General features: G+C 38.9%; 1 protein-coding gene and 1 long non-coding RNA gene across 2 annotated transcripts in view; one reads left to right on the forward strand and one right to left on the reverse strand.

Moving 5' to 3' along the window:
* Positions 1-15,834, reverse strand: part of LOC106912283 (clathrin coat assembly protein AP180-like) — a 28,533-nt gene that overhangs the window by 6,921 nt on the left and 5,778 nt on the right. The window contains exons 2-20 of the mRNA XM_088001949.1: positions 12,624-12,766; positions 11,663-11,738; positions 10,265-10,367; positions 9,711-9,804; positions 9,515-9,626; positions 9,327-9,433; positions 9,199-9,240; positions 8,636-8,709; positions 8,278-8,283; positions 7,498-7,510; positions 7,272-7,405; positions 6,469-6,542; positions 6,200-6,214; positions 5,492-5,662; positions 3,565-3,663; positions 2,039-2,275; positions 1,205-1,279; positions 771-857; positions 229-327 (exon numbers count right to left, since the gene is read on the reverse strand). Of these exons, the coding sequence (XP_087858075.1) occupies positions 229-327; positions 771-857; positions 1,205-1,279; positions 2,039-2,275; positions 3,565-3,663; positions 5,492-5,662; positions 6,200-6,214; positions 6,469-6,542; positions 7,272-7,405; positions 7,498-7,510; positions 8,278-8,283; positions 8,636-8,709; positions 9,199-9,240; positions 9,327-9,433; positions 9,515-9,626; positions 9,711-9,804; positions 10,265-10,367; positions 11,663-11,738; positions 12,624-12,766 (1,761 nt within the window). The remainder of the gene's footprint in view (positions 1-228; positions 328-770; positions 858-1,204; positions 1,280-2,038; positions 2,276-3,564; positions 3,664-5,491; positions 5,663-6,199; positions 6,215-6,468; positions 6,543-7,271; positions 7,406-7,497; positions 7,511-8,277; positions 8,284-8,635; positions 8,710-9,198; positions 9,241-9,326; positions 9,434-9,514; positions 9,627-9,710; positions 9,805-10,264; positions 10,368-11,662; positions 11,739-12,623; positions 12,767-15,834) is intronic.
* On the forward strand, positions 12,655-14,524 carry LOC106908364 (uncharacterized). The gene is made up of 2 exons (XR_001415798.2): positions 12,655-12,793; positions 12,963-14,524. It is a non-coding gene; the product is annotated as an uncharacterized LOC106908364 (long non-coding RNA).

A 15,834-nucleotide genomic window follows, 5' to 3' on the forward strand; every position in this document is an offset into this window, starting at 1 on the left:
GATGAGACAAATGCTTGCAGGTAAAAAGGGAAATGACACACACACCCACACTCAAATGCATAAAAACAGCTCTGAGCCACATTTAAAAAATTCCTTTAACTCCATGGTAAAGACAAGGCCATTGGTAAAATCGCACATTGAATTAGAGATGTATTCTACTTTGTGCATAAAAACCTGTGAAATGTGTGTAATATCTTGCAGGTTGGTGCATAACACGTGACGATTTACCTGACATGAGCTCAGAACCTGGAGCCGCAGCCGCAGCAGGTGCAGCAGCAGAAGCAGCAGCTGGTGCAGCAGCAGCTGGGGCATCCCCTCCTGTAGGCTCTGTCGCAGGTCATCCCAAACATGACCACATCATGCCATGCCAGGCCGAAACACGTTCAGCCATTTCCAGCGCAGCATGAGGGCAAACAAGGGTAATAGTCAGCCTTCTGCGTCAACGCCGCTAATTTCAGACAAAACGGTTGAAGTTAAAAACGGTGCCACAGCGCAAGTCAAAAACACACACTCACCCAATTTAAAACATCTCAACTTCTGTTTCATTTATATAGCAACAAAATGTTCTGTAATCTCATTCAACTAAGTTGAGCATGTGATACTGGAAGAGGCAGAAAATGTGAGGCAGACAAACACAGGCCACAGACGGAAATTCTGCAGCTATAACCACAGAAGGGGAAACCTTCCAGATTACACCCTTCTCTTCTTTGATGGTGTTTTCAAGAACCGTGGAGACAGATTGAGGGCAGACAGTCACTCATGTTACCCACCACCAAACAAGCTCACGATGCCTCCTGTGTCAATTTTGGGTGGTGGTGCAGAGGAGAGGATGGGAGCAGAGGAGCTGAACAAATCGGCTGGAGAAGGCAAGGTGGAGATGATGTTTAGACCCCAACACGCAGTCACACAAATGCACTTTGAGCAATCACTCTCATTTATTATAATGCACTATCAGTTGAAGTTGCAGTGCACGCAGTACATGCTGGAATTGGGGGAAAAAAAAAAAACGTAAGAAACAAAAGTAAACGCTTCAAACAGCTGAGTAGCCTGTAGCTGACCTGTAAGAGAGCAATATCATGTGTTTTTCTTTTTTCTCTATTCCCTGATAAAGCCAAGGACAAAGCTGGAAGCAAAGACAGCACGAGATTTTTGGGAGAATAGGAAGGCGCACGCAAGGTTGCAAAACCGGGTTGCAGAAGGATACCTGCTGAAAACAAGTCAGTGCTGGGTAAGGGGTCCGTTTTGGAGAAGCTCGAGTCTGGCATGGAGTCAAACATATCTATGAAGGCATACGCACCAAAACAAAACAGAGAAAAGACAATTTAAGAAGAATTCCTTAACCTGTTGATGAGACTCTCAGACAGAGGAGAGACACACAGAAGAAGGAATGAACAGTTCAAAGACACTCGTAATGGGCTTGATGGTCATATTCATTTTGATCTGTTTCTATCACTGTTTTTTCATAGTGGAATGATCAAGCAACACACATTAATGCGTTTCAGCAACAAGAATTAGGTGCAGAGTTTTCACTGATCCACACAGAATGTTTTCTTTAGGACGTTACACTTTAACTTCAAATTGTTTTGTCATCATTAAGATTCTTCCCTTATTCTGGCTACCTATTAGACTGTAGACAAACTGTAAACAAGCTCTCCTTAAATTTAGGGTTAGATTAAGCCTCGACACAGGAGAAAGAAATAGATTTTAAGATGTTCAAGGCCCAGCTAGCAAACACCAAGGCTTAAACCTGCCATGACTGGAAACATTTCACTGTCCACAGCGAAGCAACTCTAACATCATCGTCATGGTCCAGGAATGAGGGTGACAATGAGGGTGTGTGTGTGTGTGTGTGTGTGTATATATATATATATATATATATATATATATATATATATATATATATATATACACACAGAAAAACCCACAAAAGATGAGGGAAAACGAGACAGTACAGGGCAGATTTAACTGAGCAGCATCAGACCAGTCAGAGCAGGAAGATGTAAAAAAACACAAATTCACTTGTATGCCTCATGTTTACCACCGAAAAGGTCCGTCGCTGCGCTGTTGACGTCGGAGCCTGAAATGGTTGCAGTGGTGGTGATGGTGGTGGATGTGGAGGTGAAGAGCGGTGAAGGGGATGGGGAAGGGGAGGCCTGAGTCTCCATAGAGCTAAAACAGACGTCCAGTGAGCTATTGTTCTCCACTGTCATCATCCCAAAAAGATCTAGACCTGAAGATGCAGTGTTGGTTTTGCCATCCGACGGAGCAAAAGGGTCTTTGGGGTTAAGGAATTTATGGAGAAGGAGAGGGAATGTTAGACAACGAACTTAATACAAAGCAGATCAAATAAGGACGATGACACTGATTGAAAGTTTAGGGTAATTCATGATTGTGCTTAATAATATATAACCAATGACGCTTTTATTCTGTAGCACTTTCACATTCTTTGCACTGCTCTGCATGTCTCATGTAATGGCAGTGAAATGTATGGGATAGAAGGAAGTATGTGAGGAATGAAAGGGAAAAGAAAACCTGCAGATATCCAACACACTCCAGCTGTCAGTGCGAATATTAACAGCTAAAAATAGATTCTCTGATGGGGAAGGGGGGGGGGGGATGCAAACAAGTGGAGCAGGCAGCAACTGCTTTCGCAGCACATAAACCTCTTATAAGGCAAACGACAGCAAAAGTGTGAAACCAGGTAAGTGTGCTTTTGTGTGTCAAACAAATAAATAGTGCAGAACACCTTCCAAGAAAAGACAATTGACATGCCTTATCTTGTCAATCCGCCTTGTCTTAATCAAGTGATGTCTTTGATTAACAAATACATAACCCTGTCAGACATTGTTGCCGTCAAGCCCAAACCTTTTCTCTCCATTTTTTATTTTTTTTTGTCATCTTGTGAAAATCAACTTTGCCGATTACCCTTCACCTCTATCTGGAGGTTTACACATTTAAGACGAGAGGTAGAAAAAAAAGGCAGTAAAGTTTACCAAACTGTGTGAATATACATAGAAGCAAGATGTTCTCGTTCCTTAAAAGATGTTAGGTTTCTGTATGACTGCTACGATACATACAACATCTGCAGTGAAATCCAGTGCTATTTTCTGTTGTCCAGAGAACATAGATGAAGTAATGTTGTCCTCCAGATGCAGGAGACCAAAAACCACATATCTCTTGACACCCAAACAGCGTGACATTCTGCAATCTCTCTCCAAGCTGCCTGTGTTCAGTCTCTACCGAAGCCAATAGCTTTACTGGCTGATAGATGACAATACTGTGCAGGTTTTAGCTAAGATATGCACAGCGGCTGTAGAATTAAGGTTTTACGACAAGCATATCCCACCTTTATGTACCACCATAAAGCATTAAGCTTTCAGTCTACAGGTAGATAATAAAACATGTCAGGATTATTAAAAAAAAAGACATCCTCATGAAATATAACTTTTGATTCCAAACAAGACATAAAAAAAAAAAAAAAAAAAACATTGTTTGGGTTATCTGTATTTAGACCAACTTCAGCTCATTCACAACACATGCAGACTCAGATTTACAGTCACCCACCAGCTCCAGAGTTAGTGGCTGGGGTGGACGAAGCAGCAGCCCCACCCTCTGCTGCTGCAGCAGGGGCCTCAGAGGAAGCAGCAGGTGTAGCAAAGGCGTCTGACGAAGGACAGAAATGCCATCAGATGGCAAGATGACGGAGGTATAGGCGAAAGAAGAAAAGGGGAAAAGTCAATAGATCCTTAGAGGTAAAGAAAGTATTGAGAAAACAAAGATAACACAGAGCATTTGCATGAGAAGGTAAATTACGTCCTGGTTTTTCATTGAGAAAAAAAATTGGGCAAAAACAATTAAAAAAAAAAAAAGCAGAGGCACAAAACATCAGTGACCGACAGGTGAATGGATAAATGGATACACAGACAGGAGGCAGTACACAGAGACTAATCTACTGCACAAAGAGCAGAATAAGCCATCTACGCAATGCAGCGGGTGCCGTTTATAGCTGTGTCCATCCACATCGGAGGGTTTTCACGGCATCGCTTTCCAATGAAATAAAAGAAAAGCATGCCAACTCATCAAACAAGATGCATGTGACAATGAATCTGGAGGGATGTTTAAAAGCAAGCCAGCTGTAAGTGTGTAAAGTGTTCCTGAAGGAAGATTGGTGCAAGGTAATAATTAAAAAGAAACAAAACCGTGTTATTTTGTTCAACTTTTCCCACTCACATTTGGGCAACAAATTAATATAATTTTTTCAACTATAACGACGTAGCTCCAGCTCATCTTTTCTTGATTCAGTAAAGTTTCTTTCTTTCTTTCTTCCTTCCTGATTTCTGTCTGTCTATAATTGTGTCTCTTTTCTTCACTCTCTCTTTCTTTCTTTCTTTCTTTTTTTATTACCATTTTCAGAAGCAATTACATAAAATAAATAAGGTAAAACATAAGAAAACCCCTCAAACAGTAGCTTATAGTGAAGGAACGTGCGTCAGTGTGGATAGATGTGACGGCTTGGATGGTTTGTTTGTATCGTGCAAATATTTTTTCTCGACCTACAGTGCTGTGAAAAAAAGTATTTATCCCCTTAAAGATTTTTTTTGTTATATTTAAATGTTTCAGATCATCAAACACAATAATAAGAAATGTAGTTTTCAAAATATGAGATAATTTATAAAGGAAAATGTTAAATCATCTATCTTCTATGATAAATAAGATTTTTTGCATAAAGTGACACTAGCTACACCAGAGGTTGAATACTGCTACACTTGTCATATTAAGAACTTGTCTGACTACAAGAAATAGGCTAAAATATTTTTAAAAAGCAGCGCATCACACCCTGATCAAAACAAGTTGAAGAAAAGATTGAAAACACATCTATCGGTCTGCAAGAAGTTGCAAAGATATTTGTGATAAAAGGCAGAGAACATTGAAACAGAAGTAATCATTTCCAGGGAGGACAGACTTATCAAAATGACTCCAAGATATTCAGGAGGTCACACAGGAACCCATAACAACATCTAATGCACTACAGTTAGGATCAAAGCTCAGGATTCCACAAAAAGAGAAAGAGAAACTCTGGAAAGTGCTCTTCAACTCATCATAGTGACTGACAGCTTCCAACTGCTGACAACAGCTGTTTGATGACAACCAGTTTAGCACAAAGCCAGAATAACTTGGATCGCTTTTTTTCCCCCCTAATAAATGAAATCATAATTTAAGAACTACAATTAAAGTTTTATCAGACATTGTTTTTTGTTTAATATTAAAATGAATTTGATTTCTGTAAACATTTAAGTTGAACAACAACAAAAAAGGTACAAAAAAAAAAACCCTGAAAAAAATCTGAAGGAGGGCAAATACTTTCACTGTGCATGCTTAATGCGATTGAGAATGTGTCTGTGTTTGTGTGTTTTTGTGCTGTGAGATGGGTTTCGGGGTTGAGCTTCCCAGAGGTATTCCTTTGCAGAGAATGTTCTGGAAGCCCACTGACCTCCCAACAGATCCATATTGGCGGCACCAGGGGAAGTGGCGGCTGCTGTGCTAGTGGGAGGAGCTAGAGAGACGCCAGGTTCTGCCGCTGCAGGAGTGGGCGCCGCTGCTGCAGGGGAGGGGGCGGCCTCTGCGGCGAGTGGGGGTTCAGATAGCAAGGAATCGCCCATTTCTGCCAGTGGGGTAGGTGTGTTTCAAATACCCCCCGCCCCCCCAAAAAAGGCAGTAAAAGAAACCCAGAGAGGAGCAACCAAAATGACCAGAGGAGTCACCAAAGTGACAGAAGAAAGAAAAAAAAAGCAAAGTTCCAATTAAATTAAACCATTTCATTTAATTTAGATTCAATACATAAGTAAAAAAAATAAAAATAAAATAAATTGCCAAATAATAAAAGTAGCCCCCATTTTAAACCAAAAACAGACAATGGAGTATGTGGAGGGAGAAGAGAGAAGAGGTAAAGAGAAACAAAGAGAGTACTCAGACTAAAGAGAACAGGAGACAAACAGGGAGGTAACCATGTGACAACAGTACTAAGCTAAAGTCTAGCTTAATATTAATTTTAAACTCAATCGGCATTATTGAGTCAATGTCACTTTGACTCTATATTAGCGCTTGCAAGGAATAAAAGTTGGTAACATCAAGATAGTCTACTGCTACACTATCCTTGATAAGATGTTGGAGGTTAAACATGGAGGGACGTGACACTCACCTGATCCAAGCAGATCTATGGAGCGCATCATAGGAGAAAACATATATTTCATTAGACTGGATTTATTGTGAAAGGTTCCTAATTTAGATTCCAAAATTATTTCTTGAAGCTTTCATACATTTCTTTGTCGGCAACTGCTGAGAAGCTGACCATTTTGAAGTTTTACTGAGACACACCGATTACATGTTTCAATATTTGTGTTATGTGTCCAAATATTAGCACATTCAGTCCAGTTGTAGGAGGCGATTTGACCGGACGGAGCTTCTTACCTCCCCAAGATGTTGGTGCAGCTGATGGCGCTGTGGGGCCAGTGGAGGCCAGAGGATCCAAGTCCAACAAAGAACTAAAGAATAGCACAAACATCAGGATCATTAGTTTATACAGGATCTTATTTTCATACTTTATTAAGACAACATTGCATACATATGTGACCTTCATTTAAACCTGAAATAAACCAAGAAATAAAAATGTCACATCCAGTAATAAGAGGGTTTTTAGGAAAACCTGTAAGTAGAGAAGAGGAATCCTCATGAAACATTTCGTTTAGCGGCAGGCAGAGCTGCCTGCTGCCAATCCTGAGTAAGCTCTGCGTTTTTGTTCACCCTCCTTCTTTCTTTGAATTCCCTTCGAAGTGAACGATCTGGCATTGGATGAACTTCCTAAGTGCTCTGTCTTCTCAGTGACTAAACCTCTCACCTTGAAGTTCTCGATCACTTAATAAATAATTGATTTGAGTTTGGCCTTGTTATCAGCAACATTCCACCCATGAAGCCTTTTTAATGCAAAGTGATGATGGGAACCATGGCTGACATGATTTCAGGCGCCACATCCTCTAGAACAACCGTTCTGTTCTTCTAATATCAATCACATCAATGACATGAGCTGCTCTTTTTCTGAAGAATCCATAACATCATTAAACTATGAAGCATGCCATTTTGTTCATTAACTTTTTAATAACTGCAGTAAGCTGTCTAGGTTGTCTGTCCTAATCATAGTTTGGAACAACATCAGCTGAAGTCAAATAAAGTTGAACTACAGGAGAGCGAATGAGAACAAATAGCAGTGAACTCACTCTTCAGCTGGCTCAGGTGCAGCGGCGGCGGCGGTGGCGGCGGCTCCGTCCCCGGGGGGCGGCTGCAGCGTAGGAACGGCATTTGAAGATTTGGCTGGAGTCGATGTTGGAGACACGTTGTTTGTTGGAGACCCCTGAATAAAATGTAGGAAAAGAAAAACCTTCAAGTTGGCGCGTCTGATTGAAAGAGCAAAACAAAAAGGACTGATTTAGATGGATTTCTCACCTTTGTTGGAGACCTGAAAGTGAGGAAGAAAGAGAGCAATTGTGAGAAGTTTGTTTAAACGAAAAAGTTCTACTTGAAACAAACGGAGGGATGGAGTTTGTTTTTTTCCCCTCAGGAAATCAATAATAATACCCAATATGTGATCCTATGAAGAGTTTATTTCCAAAGTGAAAAGCTGTGTCTTGAATGCAACATTAACAACAAACGTGGTCAAAGTGTTATTTATTTACTTTTTTTCCTTTTAGCCAAATTCACTTCGGAAAACCATGCTCTTCACACATCGATTCACATTTCATATGGAAGTACAGGTGGCTTACAACTTATTTAAACATGTGTCTTCCTCAAGACACATGTCTTATTTAAACATGTGCGATCTTTCCTCAAAGATTGCACATATAATCACAGCACCACGACACACATTTCCACATGTGAAGTAAGTTGTGGGAATTCACCTCTTAAAATATTTTTTTAAAAAAACTTAAAAGTAAAACAAAAAAAGCTATCTAATGTCAGGGAATTTTATAGAAAGCTTTTCAAACACTAAAAACAAAAACAAAAAAAAACACTTGATAGAACACAGCTTATGTCTTGGTGTTTACTGGCTAAAGACATTTAAAACAAGCTTAAGTTGCATTAGAGTCTAATAAGACATTGTACAGCAACATAATTCACATGAGAAGAATGTGAACATGAACCTCTTTGGTGGGTTGAAAACAGTAAATGCATGTAGATAATCTTTAAGGAACTGTTAAGCTTCAGACAAAAACAACATGTGCTCACCCTTCACTGGTGTTCCCAAATCAACACAAAAGAGAACAAAAAAGAACAGAAGTTAAAGGAAGCAAAAGAAATGTTCCTTTTATTATACTGGTGTCAATTCTAAATATGCCAGCTTCTTCCATCTTCAGTCAACTAACATTCCCAATCACTGGTCTAGCTACTAAATTATATTCAAATCTCACTGCTCCTTCTGGGTTTTTAATGTTGATCTGCTTTAATCAGTATTTGAAAAATAGGGAGTCCAGTTATGGCAAAGAAACAAAAAGTAGGGGGAAGTTTAAAAGACTTTAACTATAAACTTTGGATTTTGCGCTCTATAAGTTCTTCCGATCAAGACGTTTGTGTAGCAAAGCCTTACCCTTTCTTTCCACCTTTTACGTCCTCCAGACCGTTCATGTGTGTTTCCAGAGACTCCAGGATACTGCTGGGAGCCTGACAAAACAAATCAAAACTGGAATTACTGATGAGTGTCCCTTTATAACCTAACTACTCAAGATCATCCACTAGTGTATGAAACACAAAGCTCCTGCAGAGTCTCACTGCAATACATGCGTTTATATGAACGTGTTAACAAACATTTGTGAAGTGAAATCAAATTAGGATCGACATGCTGACACTTCATCCTGCACTTAAACAGGCACTCAGCCAGGGCACCCTTTAGTTTCTGTGGTTACCGGGTCCTCAAGGGGTGTAAAGGGGCAGTCTTCGTCATCTGAATCAGCTAGATCCACCACCACCCCTGGGTGGAGACACTGGGTGGGGAGATAGTGGGGTGAGGCACAGGCGTCTGGTTGTGTTTGTGTGAGGGTGTAAATCAGGAAGGAGGGCATTCATGTGCGGAAAGTTCTTGATCGTCATCCTTCCAAGCAGTAAAGTAATAAATTACCCAAAAAGCATGACTTTTTATAAAAAGTAACTCACATAGTTGATGTCAGGAATGTCGTTTTTGTCCACTCCGACTGTCTGTGAAAGCAAAGACATAATAAGATCCAAAAGCCCAAACTAATGTCAGTATGAAAGTGATGATGTAGAGGATAGTTTGAACTCACCTCAGCCAACTTCATGAACTCCCCAATTTTCGTCACCCTGGTCAGGAACCTCTTATAAATCTCCAAGGCCTCCTTACAATCACTTTTTTTCATCTTGAAGAACTTTTCTGGAACCAAAGGCGAGCATCACAAATTCATTTAGAAATGTTCTTACTAAACAATGTCTTCATTATTCACTCAATACTGACCTAACAGGTTGATGATTCCGTCGTTATAGGATGCAAACAGCTTCACCAGATCTTTGAAGAGAAGCATGAAGGCAGCATTGATGATCCCGTTGTTCAGCTCCTTCGGATGAACCTGAAACGAGGCAAGTCCAGATCAATAAAGTGAAAGCTTTGTAGAACGTACGGCAGGTTTGACTAACAAAATATAAATACACACGTCAAACTCCAAGAGTGTGTCGATCTGAGTCTGCAGAACAGGCATGCCTTTCAGTAGCTTCTCGGTGGTCATGGTTCTCATCACTCCCTCGGCACTGAGAAGACACAGCAAACATTATTTAGCATAAAGCAGAGCTGTGCTGGAACCTTTTAAGCACCACTTCAGTAATTTAAAAAAAAACTTTCTGAGTACCACTACACTCAAAGAAATCCCAAACAAGTAATATGTGCCACTTTTTATTTCTTTGTAAAGACACACAACAGAAAAAAACATGTTTTTATTACTTAACTCTCACTTAGAATCTAAATTCCCAAATTCCACGCTGAGCAAATAAACAGGCAGTACCCCAAAGTCAGAATCCCAAGTGAGAGAGGCCTATCCCTAGCACCTACCTCCAAATCCAACATGGCTGCCCTATACTGAGCAACAGACTAGATAATAAAGTGGAACCGCAGTACTAGATGCGAAGCTGTACCACTGTTGTTTTAACTGAAATGACTACAAAACTGGGGGATGTTATCTGTTGTGGAGTTTGAGGTTTTGCTTCAACGTACCCTTTCTTCACCCTGGTGAAGTCAAAAGCCATTTGGCGGTAGGCGAAGGCTTTCTCATTCAGGTATCGTGCATACCGCCTGATGAATGTAGACATGTCATAGCCTACACAGATATGCAAATGAGAAGGAACAGAAAAGGTTTTTTTTTTTGAGAAAACATCTTTTTTGATTCTTTGTAAAAATTGCTCGTCATTAACTTTTCTGCCAAACAAATAGCATCCTATCAGCACTGAATGAAATTAAGATATAACTACTGCTTAAGATATCTTACCATCCTATGCAATTGAAAGATGTGATGTTTCTGGAGATGCATGCATGCATATTTTTGTGTCAGTAGTTTGAAAAGCTGTGTCTCATTCCCCTGATTAGCTCCTCTTGCATTTATACTCAGCAGTGTCTGAGTTTCCCTGTCAGATCCTCGTCTTAGCTGTCGTAAGTCGTGTTGTTGTCTTGTGAGGTTTTCCAATTGCTACCAGAGTTTGAGCTCTTAGCCTTTTGCTCACCTGTGCTGCCTGGACTTTTCTACTCATTTGAGATATTCATTAAATCATCAAACTCAGATGCTGCCTCTCTGCATTTAGTTCCATACCACAACTACCACAAATCATGACAAAGGGCCTATTTTATTTTATTTTTTTGTTAATATAACAAATCAGAGGTTGTTCTCTCAATCTGCATGATTTCCAACCATTTCTGTGATTTCACAATGGACAAAACAATGTGTTGGCTGCCTCCCTTCTTCTGTGTCATGTGACCCGTGCTCATGAAGCTATCTGTGTGGGTGAGAGTTGAAATACTAATTACTGTATTTTACAACACTTAGAGCAAATACTAAGTTATTATTAAATGTGTTTACAAATCAAATTACATGGAAAGCAAACGGGCCTTGCCCTCCAATAAAATGATTCACATGAAAACATTGTCAACAGGGAAATATGTGAGCTGAATTCCTGAAGAAACGTAACTACATGTGTGGAAACAGATCTTCTTAAAAAAAACAAAAAAAAACAGCAATATGCATCTTGGTGCATTATCAAAAAACTGAAGTAACTTTTTAAACCTGGTTAATCTCTTCTTGTAGTACAATATCGGGGACTGTTTTTGCAGAAACTCCAATTAGGACAAACTTTTGAAGGATTTTGGGCCTGAGCCTTGATATCGGCAAGCACTTCATCTTAAATGACCCAAATTGGCATTGTCGAGAAAACGTCTTGGACATCCCAAATGAATAATAATCTCAGTTACACGCTTCTATTTAAATGTTCCGGCCTTATTTCAGATGCCCCCTTTCCGCTAACCTGAACAAAAATCTTCATAAGGGAAAACTGAACAAATACTCAGCATTTTTTAGAGTACGGCTTAGGTATGCTTTGTGGTTTTGTAGTTTATTGGTCTTACCATGAGAGCCTGTTTTGTCAATGAAATTACTGAGGTTGAACAAGGAGGTCCTGGAAGCCAAATACTGAATGAACCTCTGCAAAAGACATAGACGGCAAAATAGAAGTCATATTACAATCGAGCATCCAATACATTCATTTCTTAAATGTTCACAAACTTTACCTTTGCAATATATATATATATATATATATATATATATATATATATATATATATATATATATATATATATGCAATATATATATATATATATATATATATATATATATATATATATATATATATATATATATATATATATATATATATATATATATATATATCAAAAGCTTTTTGTGGCATGAGATCCTGAACTATTAAAACGTCACAATATTCCTTGTGAAATTTGTATCACAAAGGCCTATTTTGTTATTGTCTCAGTGTGATTTCTCCTGTTGTTCTAAGTCTCAAATGTGAAAAAGGTAGTGTAGGCCTGGAAAGCTTTGAGCTCCACACCGTGTTGTATCTACATTTGAGACTCTTATTTTGAAGTAAAACCGGAAACAGTTAACTTTGTTTATCTGGAAGTAGTTTTGCAAGCTAAAAGAAATGGTGACGTGGGATACAGATTTGTAAGCATTTTGAAGAAAATGCCATCTGGTGAGTTATTAGCCTCTGCTGTTGCTAAAGTTAGCATCTGCTTCAAAGCTTCCTATTGGTGCTAAAACAGGAAGCACCAATAGTCAAACTAAGACTAGCTTAGTTAGACTAAGCTAGTCTTTAGCTTAGTCAAACTGCAATTGGAAATCTGTAGAGTCATATCGGGTAAAATCCATCGTTTTTACAAAATATTGCTAACGCCTTCTGCTGTTCATTTTTTTATCATCTCATCTCCTTATCTGGCTGTAATGTTACACCTTCTTATGAGACACAAGTAGCCCACATCCACAGATCCAGATGTGCTCGAAATGACACCCACTGACCTCGTTGCCATGGACGCATATGTGATGAGTGGTGACGAGAGCCTTGAAGACGACCACCCAGCTGGCGTTGGTGGATCGCTCAAACAGCGTGTCAGCCATCTGAGGGATGTTTACATTGGTGGTGTTGGTGGCTGACACCAGGTCTGTAACACAACCGCAAGGATGAAAAGGTGAGATTTTTTTTTTCTTAAAAAACATAACAAAATTCCCATTTTTTTGTCTTTTAGCTTCAGCTTTTCTCATGACATTAAGCATGAGAGTATAGGTATGTAGCCTAAAACAAAGTTATTATTTGATTAAAGTGCTTTAGTTAAACTTAATTAATGTTTTTCTCTGCAGAGCCTCTCTGGACACTCAAGAGAGTTTTAAGCCTGGAGGAAGACCTGATGAGCAAAGAGCTAGCATGTGGCCAGATTCTCACAAACGCAATGACACTGAAGAGGAAAAAAAAAAATGTTGTGTCATGTCCTCTGCCTCTGGTTGTCACATCAGACTCTAAATCAGACAGAGAAGTAGCCAAAGTGAAGGGGCTGGATCACTGAATGCATACCTAATTAGATACAAAATGTCAAGGAAAAAAACATAAATGTAGACATGTAACTGTGGTTAGAATAAACAAGTCATACAGACCAGAATCCAGAAAAAAATGGATGGAAAAGTTGTAATGCATAAATGACATTTATGCATGTTAAGTACGAAAAGCTCTCCATGGAAAAATTTGCCGCAATAAAAAAAAAGAGGATAAATAACGTTTTTAGTAATGTTTCTATTTAATCATCATTTTATGATGAAGCTAATTTGTTAATTACATAATAAATACAAAACCTAAAAGCCTCAAAGCTGATGTTGGTCATGTTTTATTTTTAAATGTACATATAGTTATTTCAGAATTAATCAATTTTAACTTTCCTGGGCTGCTTTGGTCACTATTCATGCACATCTTCATGTTGATATTAACCATGTCTACATGTTTTGATGTGATAAGGCTGACATCAAATAAATTCCTGATTTGCTTCAAAACTATGATGATATGTAAATGGTTCATCACTTAATTAAAATAAAATGTGAAAAATCTTAAATATCAAAATAAATATTCAAATGCTTAAATTATTGCACGCTGTACTTCAGCAAAGTCCCCATGAAGTGATTCAATACAAAAATGGAAAAATAATACATTTTACATGAAATTATTCAATTATATTTGGTTAAGTAGCATTGATCATTTCGGGGTTGTTTACATGAATTTATTTATCTTAGCTCATGATTGTATTTTATTTTAATTATAACAGGTATAAGTAATTTTTTAACGATGTATATTACATACTTGGTACACATTGTGAACTGTTTCTGTTTTCTGTGTCTGCTGACATGGGGGTGGGATTCAAAACACTCCCTGCAGAATCAGTGATTAGTAATAATCTGTTTACATTCAACCCTTGAAACCCGGCCCCCATCTCTCTACAGCCTGCTGGCAAACACAAAAAGCTTCAATGCTCTAACTCCTCTTAGCCCATTTCTCACACTTGTTATCTAGCTATTTTTTTTTCTTTTCTCTAAGAAAAGTCCTGTTGTCCTTCACTTGTAACCTTGGAGTATTTTTATTCTGGCATACCTTTGAGTGCAGGGTGTTCACTCCATTAGTGGCGACGTCTGTTAATGTCTGCAGATTTGCTTTCTGTATGAGTATGCGTAGTGTTAACTTGCCTTTTTAGAGATCAATACAAGAAGCAATACATTAACAATATGTAGCTTATCTAAAATGTATTATTTCAGGTATAAGCTTCTGCTTTCATTGGTATGTCTGACGTTTTGTTATCTCTGAATGAAAACTGTCTACTATATATCATCTGAAACCTCACCATAACATTTGGCAAAACAAAAATAAAGTATTATTTACAGCACCTACCTTCAATAGTGTCAATGGATAGTAAATTAAAAGTGTGTAAGATATTGAGAGAACATTGGATGATCCAAGTAGTTTTGATTTCATCTTCAATATTCAGACCAGAATTTGCCGTAAACAACACGAAAGTCTCGATCCTTCCTTCTTTACATCAGCTGTTCAGTTTGCTGGTGGTGTTGTGGTTTGGGAGAAATTGTCTTGCTACATTTTATGTCCCTTAGTTCCAATTCTATTTTTGCTGATCCTGCACTTAAGACTGCAGTGTACTCGAGCTGGCGGCCTCAGTACTTTGCATTATTGTACTTTGCTTATTTATGAGCGTTCGTGCTGTTCTCTGCCACCATTCTGTGGTCGCTTTTACCATAGAGATACTGCTAAACATCAGACAGCCCTCTCTCTTCTGCATTATTTCTCCATTCATCATCTACTTCAGCTTCACCGAGGTCTTGGTTGGCAGCTCAGTGGCCCTCAAAGGGGATTTACCGGAGATGCAGACGAGGTAAACAGATGGCATCCTCGTAAAGCTTCAGCAAAAGGGTTCTCCCCACACCCTTTCCTTCCATATACCTGGCTAATGTCTGCTCCCTGGCTGACAAGTAGGATGAGTTCTGCTTCTTCCTTAACTCTAAAAATTTGGACTTTCAAAACTTGGTGCAATGTGCGCACCTCAGGCTGCGTACTACAAGATCAGGTGTCTTGAAATATAGAGGTGGTAGGATTTGCTTTTAAATGAAACTTGTGTACTGATGTCACCAGATGACATTACCTGAGGTAATTATTTTATGGACTGCAAACCTTTTAATGTACTTGTTTGTTCTGGCCTGTGTTTACAACCCACTACAAGTCTGCACATCAGAAGCTGAAAAACAGCTTACTGAGCTGATAGCAGACATGAGAACCTAAACTCCCTCATCATTGTTCTTGGGGATTTTAATGGGCACAAACCTCTCCAATAAATTTTCAAACTACAGAGAACATGCTATTTATTCTACCAGAGACTCGAGCATACTGGGACAATATTACACAGCTTTAAACAATGCATTAAGGTCTGCCACCGGGGATGCTTTGGGACTTTCTAATCGCTATTTGCTTCATCTCTTTCCAACATTTAGGCACAAACTTCTAACTCTGTGGGTCAGTATTTGCAAAGAGAATGGAGCAGTCAAAGTACATGTTGCAGCAGGCCTTCTCTGACAGCACAGTTTGGAGTGTTTTTAAGCTTCAGCCACTGACCTGAGCCAGCTTTCTAAAACAGTCACTTCCTTCGTGAGAATTTGTGAGAACACACATATTTAGTAAATTATTTCA

The sequence above is a fragment of the Poecilia mexicana genome, unplaced genomic scaffold (genome assembly GCF_051168715.1).
Source record: "Poecilia mexicana isolate PSO_F unplaced genomic scaffold, ASM5116871v1 scaffold_21, whole genome shotgun sequence".
Classification (NCBI taxonomy): domain Eukaryota; kingdom Metazoa; phylum Chordata; class Actinopteri; order Cyprinodontiformes; family Poeciliidae; genus Poecilia; species Poecilia mexicana.